Here is a 12,379-nt window from a genome sequence, read left to right as displayed (position 1 = left end):
AGGACAAGACAGGTTCTCATCAAAGAGGTGCTAATAAAGGCTGTTAATTTGGCAATCAATTACGTTAATTAGACAAGTAGGGGTGTCTCTGTGTGTTTCTTTTAATCTGTAATGACTCCAGATTCATAGATCACTAGTGACTAGAAGTGGGTAGGTCCTTTTTCTGTCCCAGCAGATTGGTGTGAATTAATCTTAATTTGATTATTTTTTTTTCATTCCAGGGAAACACTGGCATTGTAATGGGCATGTTTCTGGTGTCCTTTGTCATTCTGGTTGCCCTGGTGACAGTCTTGTCTGGAATTGGGGTGTGTGAGAAGTGCAGCATTGGAAGTGGAGGAGTCTACTCCATGATTTCTACTGTTCTTGGGGGTCGAGTAGGGGGCACCATTGGCCTCCTTTACATTTTTGGCCAGGTAATTTTAAAAAGTTATTTAAAGAAAATTTGGAAGCTTTGCAATGCAGATATTAATCTTGTGCTGTCCTGCTGCAGAAAGTAGTGTTTCAGGTAAAATCTAAGTAATGCTCCACTGTGCTGAACAACATGGGAGAGCACCACGCTGCTCCCCAGGAGCAAGCCTCTGCATGGGTCACTCTGGTGGAGGAGCTGAGTGTCTGGACAAGCCATGCAGGACATGTCTTCCCATCCCAAATTACCCCCATTGCCAGGACATGCCCTTGCTGGCAAGAGACTGAAATTAAATGAAGCAGGAGAGGTCAGGGTGGCCAAGCCAAGCTCAGTGAGTGGCTGTGGACTGGCAGGTTGGCCTTGGCGTGCTCCACATGCCCTTAGGGATCGGGCAAGCCTTGGCTGCTTCTCTGTGGGAGCCAGCAGAAGTGGAGCTGGTGTGGGAGGAGAGCTGGGCAGGGGTAAGGGCCATAGCTAACTGACTTCTTGTGAGCCAAAAGTCACAGTTCTGGGTTTTCTGAAAGATCCTAAGGAGCTGTTTGTGGTGGTGAAGCACAAAAATACACATGCATAAAGAATGGAAAATAATCACTTAAACCTGCAGTAACTTAACCCTCTCCTCCCATAAAGATGTTATGAATAGTATAAAATGTGGTGAGCAGAGAAGCATTTTTATGGAGGTTTGTTTTTAACAGACTGCTTACAGCAATCTCCAAAACCCCTTAACAGCCCCCAAACCAAAAATAATCCCCTCTTCTCCTTTCACTCCAGATTAAAAGCAAGTGTCCATAAAATACAAACTGAACCCAGTTACAAGCCAAGATATGGAAATGGGCCACACATGAGAATCCTTCCTGTCATATTTTCCACTCTTGCTCTCTGAGAGGACCCTGTCTGGGAAAGCAATCAGGTTGCAGCCTGTCCTGAGGGTTGTAAAAGCTGGGCTGCAGCAGCCCTGGCCCCAGGCTTGGCATCCTATGTGCACAGGGGCTGCAGGCTGGGAGCTGGCAACTCACTTAAAATCTCTTTGCCTGCTCCTGAAAGCTGCTGATGCCTTTCCCTTCTCAGTTGTGCTTTCTGCCCAACGTGCTCTGCACCAGCTGCAGGCTGATCCCCTGCTACAGGATGCTCAGGGAGCGCTGTAAGCTCTGTCATAAGGCAACTACTGCCAGAAACGGGGTATTCCTTATTCCCTGCTCTGACTGGGGCAAGTGAGGAATGACTGGCTACATGCTGCAGAGAAAGACTCTCGCTGTAGTTCCCCTGATCTAGGTGTCTGCCTGTGATGGAAGGGAATCCTCCAGGATCTCCAAGTTGTAGGTGTCTGAGTCTAAACAGGTGAATGCCATGAACGTTGCTGAAAACCACACAAATCCTGCAGCTCGCGGGCATGAGCCAGGTTGTCCTGAACGCCCTCAGAGGATCAGTGCTGGGTCTGTCCAAGGTGGGGCATCTGCAGTGAATGAAGGCTCTGCTCTGCTCTTGCTGTCTTGGGTGGGGTTTTCTCCCTTCCACTCGTGCGGGAGCTGCACATCCCTCCTCTGTGGACAGGGATGGTGGGGTTGCAGGACCTGAGATCACACAGCCATATCAAATGCAGCTGTCTGCCCTAACCTGGTTTTCCGGGGTGCCATGCACTGGAAAGGGTTGTTGCTGAGATATCAGCAAGTGGGAATTTCTGCAGGGAAACGTCCTGGTTTTTGGGATTGTTGCCCTGCAGTGGGGTTTGAGCCGTGCTGCAGGTGTCCTGTTCTGCCACCCGGAGCAGAGCGTGTGCCCTGTCCTGCTGCAAGGCAAAGAGGCAGTGTTCCTGGGAGCTCAGGGGGGCACGGCTCACACAATGTGCTCTCCTCCAAAGTGCAGGCTCCATTCCAGCAAGATAGGGAGCTGGTGAAACGTCAGAGTTTGCATCCAAACTAAACACCGAGTTAAAAATAACCCCTGGGAGGCAGTGAAGGGGGAAACAAACTGCTGTTCTTCAGGCAGGTGTTGAACTGGGACCCTTTCCTCCAGAGAAACAGGAGAAGGGAAGAAACATAGAAGTTGACTCATCCTTTTCTCTCTCCGAGAAGCCAGTGTGGTTTCTCCTGGAGTGTTAATAGAGGGTAGGTGTTACAGTGGAACGTTGCTGGGCTGCCAGCCCTAGCACCCAGCCTTCCCTGTTTGCCCGGGCAGCAGCTCTGCTGCCTTGGCAGTGTGCTGTCCTACAGCAATAAGGTTCAGTCCCTGCAGGCCAGAGTAACATTAGAGGTTGTACTGTGACACAAATGTCTGTCTGTCTGAACACAGGTCCCCACAGCCCGGCATGGGGGCTGGGGCTGGGGATCCCTTTTTCTCCTGCGGGGCACTGACAGAGCTGTGTCCCTCAGTGTGTTGCAGGTGCCATGTACATCACCGGCTTTGCAGAGTCCATTGCAGATGTCCTGAGCCTCAGCAACATCTGGGCAGTGCGTGGCATCTCCCTGGCTGTACTTCTCGGCCTGCTGGGGATCAACCTGGCTGGGGTGAAGTGGATCATCAGGCTCCAGCTCCTGCTGCTCTTCCTGCTGGCTGTCTCAACACTGGACTTTGTCATTGGGTCCTTTACACACCTTGATCCAGGTAAAACCGGGGTTTCATTGCTTTGGGGTCAGGAGGCATTAATTCCCTGGGGTTTTCATTAATTCCCTGGGGTTTTCTCCTTAGGTGTGATGGTAAAGTGACACGCACTTGGGCAGAGGTAGAGTCCAGAGCTTCCAGATGTCTCTCCTGATCTTTTAGAGACAACACATAATTTTGCAAGGAGTGTTTCCAGAGCATGATTGAAGATGCCATATTGATTTAGGTGTTTAAGCCCAGGGATTGAGCTCTCAATTTGTGCTCTTGTTATGTTTCACTTGGAGTTTTTCTAACAACAGAGAGCATCTGTGTTTGCAGTGTTCTTTGCAGCCTTCTGCTGCCTAACTCGGCATTAAGCATTGTGCCCATGAAAATGGAGGATTGTGTCTTTGGGTTATGGAGATCTTGTCCCAGAGACCACGTAGACCCTGGCTGTGCTGAGCTGTGCCATCCACTCTGCTGGATCTGCTGCCCAGGGCTGTGCTGGGCACCTGAGGAGGGAGCTGGGTGAGGGCAGGTCACTGCTGGGGTTTCAAGGAGCCACGAGTGGGATTTCTCCCACTAACTTTCCCCAGACTGAGTTCAGCCTGCAGTGACAGCTTCAGCTCAGGCAAGGTGGAGGTTCAGAGCTCCCACCTGCAGCCCTGCTCACACCTCAAGTCCTGTTCCCTTCCCTCTGTCTGTTTGCTGGGAAACACATCTCCGGACGCCACAGCGGCCACTCCAGCAATAATGAAGTGTAATTAGCTGAGTAAACAGAAGGTGTCACCTTTTTCTTGGCTTCCTCTGTGTCCAGCAGCACCTTGGGGGGTTGCAAGTGACCTGCTAAAGTGAGTTTGAGGAAAGATCTTCAGTTTTCATTGACAGCTGTGGTCAGCTGCTGGGCTGGGTGGCAGGAGGTGTCATGTGGGCAGTTGTAACACTGATAAGGGTCATTCATGCTGCTGTTTCACTTTGTGCTGCCAGTGTGGTGTGCAAGGACGGTGGCACGGGGACAGAAGCAGCTGCTCCCCTGTCAGACAGAGCTTTATGGAAAGGCATTTGCTCTTTATATTTAGCATGTAAGAAATGCCCCAAATGAGAGCCTGTGAAAGTTTCAGCAGATCCTTGTAAATGAGAATGAAGCAAGGACAGTTGTGTTGCTGTGGCGTGTTTTGCAGAGAAAGCAAACCAGTGACCTGCTCCAAACAGCTGCGTTTCACAGGAAGTTTTTTTCTAAAGGAAATGGGGCCGTGTGTGTGTGTGTGTGTGTGTGTGTGTGTGTTGTATTTTTGTTGTGCTCGTAGTAGACCTTTCTAATAGTAGAGAAAAACGAAGACTCGAGGTGAGACCTGGTGGTAGGAAAGTGAACACAGGACCAGGAGGCAAGAATTAGAGGAATACAAACGTCAGCAGGAAATATGCTCAGGTGGAGGCCAACGTAGTTGTCTTTGATTTCCTCCACTGCCAAGCACTGTCATTTTCTTTTGACAGAAAATAGAGAAAGGAAGGGAAATGAGGCAGCTGAGCCTCGCAGATGCTGCAGTTTAGCCGTGGCTGACTGAGGAGAGGAGGGCTTCCTGTGGATGGAGGGACATCGGGCCGATGGTGGCCGGATGCAAGCCCCAAAGGCCAGTGCCCCAGAGCAGCGCTGCCCCCGGGTGGGACCTGCTGGCCAGGGAGAGCTGTGCGTTTCTCTGCTTTCACGGGCGTGCCGTTTCCCTCCAGGCTGGGCGGGGGGATCCTCCCAAGTCCTGCATTTCCCCAGAAGGCCTCTGAGTGGTGTGTCAGCACCAAGGGTGAGCGCTGGGCTCTGATGAGCCTCCTCACGCTGTGTTGCACGCTTTCTGCGGCGCACGGGTGAATGGATGCCTGTCTCTTGGGACTGCACCCACCAGCAAAGCATCCCTCCTGCAAGGAGCCTGCGGGTGGGACACGCAGGTGGTGGTGAAGCTCCAAGCTCCAGAGCCAGATGATGACAGTGGCAGGGTGCAGTGCATCAAAGCACAGCACCGGGGGAAGCATTTGAGACCCCTTTGGGGTGGGCGTTCCACTGATGGGCTCCCCACAGCCCTCCGGAGCGTGCAGTTGTTTTCAGTTTGGTTCTGTGGCTGCAGCAGGGACTGAGAGGCAAAGGCAGCATGCAGGGAGAGGTGGTTTTGGGGGCTGGACCTGTGAGCTGGATTGTAGCTGACAGCTTGTCTGGGTCATGTCCTTGTTTTACGGCAGGTTTGTGGGGTTTCAGTTCACAGCCTTGGGTCTCAGTCTTTGACCCTGTAAAATGGGCCTTGCGCAGTCCTCCTGCCTTTTCTGCTGCTGCCATGGAAGCCTTTTCCCTCACTTAACATTTCCAAGTGCTGCGCACATACCAAAGGGCTGCACATCTGCCAAGCAGCAGTTACTTGAATTTAAATAATCTCCAGGAATGCCTGTCCATCTTGAAGGTCTTAACCGGCTGCCTTTGTGTGGTTGCGCTGGGTGGAGTCCCCTGCTCTTCTCCCCGTTCCCGCAGCTCACACCCAGGCACACACCAAATCGGATATTGTCCAAGCACTCACTCCCTTCCTGTGGTTTGCCTTTATTTTTAGTCTGACGACGGAGCATGTTTACACAAAAGGGGGCTTCTCAGCAGGGCTTCCTGCTGCTCTTTCTCCTTTTTTTTCCTCTCTCTTGCTGTGGCTCAGTCCTGCTCCAGGAGCCAGCCAGCCTCCCGCAGCCCGGAGCTGGGACTGGAGGAGCTGAGTGGCTCCAGCAGACAGGGAGTGCTCTGGGTCACTTGTCCAGATGCTGCTGACCCTCTGGGCCTGCCAGCCTGCTTGCTACCAGGCTACCCTGTCCCTCTGCCTGGCCCCCAGGGCTTTTGCTCCTTTCCACAAGCTGCCTGCAGGGTGGGGTGGGACTTGTTGATTTTTGGAGTTAATCCTAAATCCTCCCTTGGCTCCAGCTGGCACTTCCCCTGGGGTTTGGTCACAGTCCCAGGCTGCGATCTCTGCCAAGGGTGGGTAGCAAGGAGAGGGGCTCCCTGTTTTGTCTGAAAACCAGCCTCCTTGAGCTGTATCTGGCTGCTCACCTTAAAATTCAGTCCCTCCTCCAGAAACAGAGACCCCTGTGCTCCTTCCTTCAGACAGAAGACATCCTTATTCCCATTCTCCCTAGGCACAGGTTAGTGTTTTCAGCAAACCTAACACAAGTGAGTTGAAATTGGTCAGCGCTCCACTTCTTAACACATAACCAAGACCCAGCACTTGCTACAAATTTTCATAGTGGCAGTGCAGGGTTGTTTTGGCTTGTGTATGTCTGCATTTTAATGATGGAGGCCCATGCCTCAAAATCAGCCTGAATTATTTTGGGAGGAGCAATGAAAGTAGAGGAGAGGATGCTCTTCTCCCTGACCAGCTCCTCAGACCAGTACGTGAAACTTTTTGGCCTTTTCATGTCCTGAGCACTGGAGTCACGGAAAAAAGAAGATAAGCCGTCCGTTAATGCCCACTCTTTTATTTTCCTAGCATATCTCTGCTAATTTTTGTGTAGGGTGACTCCCAAATACTCCCTTTCAATTAGGCGCCTGCTTTCCTGTTTTGGCAGTGGCTCCCAGGTGCCCTGTTAAAGCAGAGCGGCTCTGGGAGCTCGTGGAGGGGGGGGATCACTGGGAGGAGGGCTGGTGTTAATTTGGTTGTGCTTTGATGGGGAGATGAAAGGAATCACAACGTGAGCAAAAGGCGCCCAACAACAGACTCTTAAATGCCTGGTGGGGGAAAAAATAAATTATCTTGTTGGTAATTCAGTAATTGTGTCCCCTTGGGCTGGGATTCCCCTGCCCTGCGGCAGATGGTACCACGTGGCTGGGGTTAGCGTGGAGCTTGGCTGTGTGGGGCTAAACCCCTCTCCTCAGACTGGGAAATCTGGGTAGCTCATTTCTCAGGGATGCAGGGAGGTTTGAAAGGCATGTTGCTGTCAGGGTGCTTCTGCTTGGCATTATTTTCCATGCAAACCACATCCTTCATGTCACTCGCTTGGGTTTTAGCTTCCCGAAGCTGCTCACACAGAGCCCAGAAAACTCATTTATCATCTTCATTTATTCCTCCAAGGGCAAGTGCTTTGGAGGATTCATCCCCTTCCAATGTTCTATGGCCGAGCCGGAGAGCTGATGCTCTCCTGTGGGTGCCAGTGGTGAGGGGCTGTGGGAGATGAGCTTTGCCTGGAGCTGCTCCAGCAGACAGGGAACCTGCAATTGTTGAAGTGATTTATGTATATAGACGCTCTGTTGTTGTAAAGATCCCGCAAATGCTGCCTCTGGGGCTTTGATGGACTGAATTAATTAGAAATATTCCTACAGATTGAATATGAAAGTGATCAAAGCATCCTAATCAGGGGCTTCTGCTTGGCTCTGGGTTGTTTTATTTTATTTTTGGGCACAAGGGGTGTGCCCCAATATCATAAGAGAGGGTGCAGGAAGGATGTGTGTGTCAGAAGATGATCTGCAGCAAATCCCAGAGGCTTTATCCAGGCTGATTGCTGACTTCCTGGCCTGAGACACATCTGGAAAGTGGCATCAAATCCCAAGTAGAAATCACTGTGCTAGTGGCAGCAGAAAAAAAATAAAATCCGCTTTGCTACTGAACAAGGTACACACTGTGGTGAATAAAGGCAGGACACTGCTAATGCACTTTTATTTATTAAAAAACATGGGATTGCTTTCCCCAGGTTTTTCCAGTTATAGTGCATTGAATGGCCCTGACATCACTCTTGAGCTGGGGCCAGCCTATTCAACAGTCTGGCGAAGACATTTATTAACTGGTTACCTGCCAATTGTCTGGGCTAGGAGCTGCGGGACAGATGTGTTTTGGAAAGTGATAACATTGTTAGAGGCCTTATTTAGATAGTAAGAGGAAAGGTACCCCACTCCGTCCAGGTTCTCTGAAGTAGGTATTTAAAGCAGTTTATTTAGAAGAGAAAAAACCCAACCCATTTAGATTGAGATGCAACTCTGCTGCCCTGTTTGTAGGTAGGTTTTCACGGTGTTTCCTTGCTGGAGGACATCCAGCAGAAGGACTGTGTCGAGGAGCAGCAGTTCCGATTGCCGGCAGATGCTCAGGTGTCAGCACAGCTGCTGCACCCCGGGGCTGGGACTGGCATCCTTGTGACCCTGCTCTGCCGCGACCAGGCAGGATTCCCGAGCCTACCGCCCCGAGGCATCTCTCAGGAGGTGGGCAAAGAGGGGAGGAGGGCTTAGGGTCTGCGAGTCCCGCCCTTCTGCACCTACTGGGCTGCACTGGGGATGGATGCCATGTGCATCCAATCTGCTCCTAAAAATTTCCAGTGATGGATCCTGCGCTGCATCCTTGAGGACCCTGCTCTAGTCATAGCTATCTCAGATGAACCCCTTCTTCCTGCAGCCTAAACCCGCTGTTTTGGGTCTCTTGAGGACTTGGCACAATCTGGTATCCTTCCTTTTTGCGTTAAACCACGTTGCTAGGAAGACCCCTGGTGCTCGTCTTCAGTCTTCTCTTCTCTAGGCAGCCCCATCTGAGTGGCCATGGGAGCGAGCAGCCCTCTGCCACGTGCTGCTGAGGATAAGGAGGGTCCTGCCTCCCCTGAAACCTAAAATGTGCCACTGAATGGTGCTGTCAGGGACTGGCTGGCCCAGCTCCGTTCCTGGAACCAGGAGAGGGTTTGCTGAGGTTGTTACAGGTTTAAACTTGCTCAGTAGGTAACAGAGCTCCTGATGTACACAGGAGGTTTTGTACACATTGATTTAACGTTTAATTTCTTCGCTGTTTCCCTGAAAGGCAATGCTAAGCTCATCTTCCTAGAGCTTGTAAATAAATCCTGAAATACCTCGGCTGGCTTTGTTCCCTGCTAGACTTTGCCTTCATGTGGGCTTTCCCTAGCCATTCCTCCCATAAAACCTCCTGTGCAGGCTCTCCTTCAGCAGCAACTTGTTTAATGCTAGAGAACTAATAAAACTCACTGGTTTGAGGAAGATATATTTCATCCCACTATCTTTCCTGCTCTCCCCATTGCTGTGTTTAGATGGGACAGCTTTATTTAATTGCATTGATTTTATTTCTCTCTTTTTTTGATGCCACCACATAATCGTTTTCAAATGATGGAGATACTTTACCTCCTCTTTTTTCATTCCCCCAATGTTTAATTCCAGTCACAGTTCAGCTGTGCCCTGAATCAGCTTTCCTTATTTAGGGATTTAATTTATTAAGATAATTTCTAGATATTAGATTCTTCCTCCTGCCGCTTCACTTGTAGTTTGCAGTCCTCTCCTAGGCTAAAGAGAAAAGTCTGTGTGGGAAATAGGTCCTTATCTACGGTTCATCCTCTTTCCTGGTTTGTGTTAACAATTCTTGGCCTTTTTTGGCTGTAAGTATGGCATTTTATCCTGGTTGTGCCTTCACTAATCAGGATGGTGGCTTGGTGGTTCTTCCTGGTTTTCTTTTTTACTCAAAGGGGGAAATGAATCCATTGAAAATTTGATTTTTGTAGGGAAAATGTATTCTATGACTTACACAGAATTCAATTAATAGTTTCAAACAAACAAAAAATCCTTTTAGGTGACCACATCTTGCTCAGCCTTTCCAAAATCAAACACTGGTTTGATTTGCATTCTGAAGCCAGGCTTAAAGCTGTAGCTGTGCGTGTGTTGTAGAGAGGATAATGAAAACCTTCCAAAAACAAAACCAGTCATTTTAGACACAAAATCAAAAAGCCAACAAAAGGAATAGTTTTCTTTTGAAGTACCACTGTCATGTGGAAAATATATCCATAATTTAATGTGGGAAGCTGGGAGTATAGGGTGCTGTTGTCATGAGGATGGCAGAAGACTCATGGCAGAATTAAGTTGTATCATCTTTCCTTTGGAGGATGGGGATTTGATCAGCATGGATTGGGCTTTGCCCCAGCCAATACACAGAGTAGCTCTGAGATGGAGGGGAGGTCACTCCGACGAGTCCAAAGGATGTGTGTCATTGCTGCTGCTCAGCTGCCACTCATTTTCCTCCAATTGTTGTGCCTTGACTCAGCCTAAATGCTGAACTCTCAAGCCTAGGGCTTTTCACTGGAGAAGTTCTTCAGAGCCTCCCACAGCTGGGCACTCTGGGCAGGGCTTCCAAGAAATACCATTCTGTAACTGATAATGATACCCCATTGATGAAAACTATTTTTGTAGAAGAAGGATGGACCAAGGGACACTGTACTTCTTGTCCTCTTTGCAATGAATAAAATAATTTTTGCCAGCTGCTTTGAATACCACTGAACAAGCCAGTCTGCAAATACCACATAAAAAAATCAAATAGTAATGGAAGGATTTATATATATTACAGCAAGTCTAGTGCTTAGCATTAAATAATGTAAAACATAAGTAGAATTTATAAAGTTGAAACACCTGTGTTAAAATCTCTTCCTTTTTTTCTAACCAGCATTTCAGAATTTCTACCTGCAGAAAATGTTCATTTTTTGGCTTTTTCTGGGAAAAAATTATCAAACCCCACCAAGCTGTAGAGACAGAGTAAGTGCCAAACGGCTCCACTAGCTACTTCCACAGGCACATTCCTAAGTTTTCCCTTATTTAAGCAGTGCTTTTGTGATGAGGAGCTGCCTGTGCAGGCTCCGAGTGTGCTCTTGTGTGCGTTAGTGGTTTTCCACTTTCCCGAGAAGCTGAGGCAGAGATAAAGCAGGCGCATGGGGAGTTGGGCAGAAATTAGCATTTCCTCCCACCAGTCCAGTCCTGCAGGAGATGTGGTGTGGCTGGGGGGAGCCTGGGGGGAGCGTAGGCTACCTTCTGATCTGAGAGAGGTGACAGCATCCTGCAAATGAAAATTGCTCCATTAGCTAAAGACAAACATCGGAGACAGATTTAAGCAACTCCCTTTGTTTATTCTGCCTTTTGTGCTATTTTTAGCTGTTGGCCAGCACCCAGTACTGCAGGTCCATTGACTTTAGGGAGAGGAGGCGCTTGTGATCTGATGGCTCCCATGGTTGGGGAGCTCCACGAGGAGACTGGGGGTGCACTTACCAGAGAGGGTAAATAGGTAAAGGGATGATGACCCTGAGCAGGCTTTTTTCGGGTTTCCTCAAACAGAGCAGCCCTGGTACTTCTGCTCCGGTCTTTCTTGCTCGCCTGAGGGTATTCAGTGCAGAGATCCCACGTCCCCCCTTGCCTCCTCTAACACAGCAGACCATTGCTGTGGCTGATGTTAAACCTCTTTCCAGGAGCCTCCTGCAGCAGGCTGGACTGCAGGACGCGCCGCCGAAACCCTGAGCCATTTAAGGAGAGGTCGCCCAGAGGGCTTTCCCTCGACAGCGCTGTCAGTCTCCACGCTGGCTAATTTGTCTGCTCGCCTGAGCGGTGTTTATGCACGGGGCTGATTCATCGCCCTGCAGCCAGATCGCTGGCAGCTGTCAGCGTGACGCCCGTCCCTGGGCTGCTGCTGCTCTAAGTGACATCCAAATAGCCCGGGTTTGTCTCCGCCGGTGTTGGAGGAGGATACAGGTGCGGTGGAGGGTGGTTTTTGGGAGAGGGTTAATGGTGGGATCCCCCGGAGCCCATGGCAGCAGGAAGCCGTATTGTGTGTTGACTTTAAACAGGAGGTTTGGGACATCAGCTCTGGAGCAGAAAACGGGGACTCGGGAGGAACAAACACTCGCTGCTTCAGAAGGGCGGCGATTTCCTTTCGGGTAAACACGTCATTAATCTCAGGCAGCACATTCTTTTCCATCAAAAGATAAGGGATTCGAGTTGCCTTTCTCAGGGCTTGGCCTTTTAAGATTGTTTTAACTGTGGCTTTCTCTCCTTCAATTACAGACTGTACATACTCTCCCTTTTTAGGTTTGCCAGGTTTATTGTGGGTGCAGAGAAAGTCTTGGGCAAGGGAACTCCTTCCCTGCTTTCTTTAAATTTGTTCTGATCCTTCTTCCCCACCACCCTCTTGCCAAGTTTTTTTCCCACTAAAACCTGTCTATTTTTTGCTACTTGCAGCTCTGACGAGTTTGAAACGTAAGTGTGGAGTTTGTCCTCGTTCATGAAACAATCTCCCTAGTGCTGATGATAAAATAGGAGCTTATTTGTTCACAAGTGGAAAAATAGCAATGAGCTTCTGTCCCCACCCTGGGCTGCCTCTTGCTGCTCAGCTTTGGTTTGGCCTCTTTGAGGGTGTCACTTGCTGTGAGGTGTGGGGCGATGCTGGCTATGGCAATTTTCAGCTGGCCCCGTTCTGACACACGGGGCCACAGCAGTGACAGAGGTGCTGCTTTCACTTCTGCTCCCTGTGGCTTGGGGTCTGTGGTCACTCTGAGCTCTTTTGATAATAAATGTGTTTAAGTGGCATTTAGGGATGAAATTACAGAGGGAATTGAGTCCCTTTGCATTCTTACCTCCTCTTCTTC

General features: G+C 49.7%; 1 protein-coding gene and 1 long non-coding RNA gene across 3 annotated transcripts in view; one reads left to right on the top strand and one right to left on the bottom strand.

Moving 5' to 3' along the window:
- SLC12A8 (solute carrier family 12 member 8) overlaps positions 1 to 12,379 on the top strand; it is a 50,464-nt gene that overhangs the window by 7,368 nt on the left and 30,717 nt on the right. For both annotated transcript variants that reach the window (XM_032115003.1, XM_032115004.1), the window contains exons 4-5: positions 222 to 413; positions 2,776 to 3,007. In XM_032115003.1, the coding sequence (XP_031970894.1) occupies positions 222 to 413; positions 2,776 to 3,007 (424 nt within the window). The remainder of the gene's footprint in view (positions 1 to 221; positions 414 to 2,775; positions 3,008 to 12,379) is intronic.
- Positions 10,288 to 11,244, bottom strand: LOC116446730. The gene is made up of 2 exons (XR_004241329.1): positions 11,010 to 11,244; positions 10,288 to 10,800 (listed from the first exon to the last, which is right to left on the bottom strand). It is a non-coding gene; the product is annotated as an uncharacterized LOC116446730 (long non-coding RNA).

This window comes from Corvus moneduloides, chromosome 7, assembly GCF_009650955.1.
Source record: "Corvus moneduloides isolate bCorMon1 chromosome 7, bCorMon1.pri, whole genome shotgun sequence".
NCBI classification, from domain to species: Eukaryota; Metazoa; Chordata; class Aves; order Passeriformes; family Corvidae; genus Corvus; species Corvus moneduloides.
Note: the sequence above shows the minus strand (reverse complement) of the source record. Positions and strands in the feature narration are given on the sequence as shown.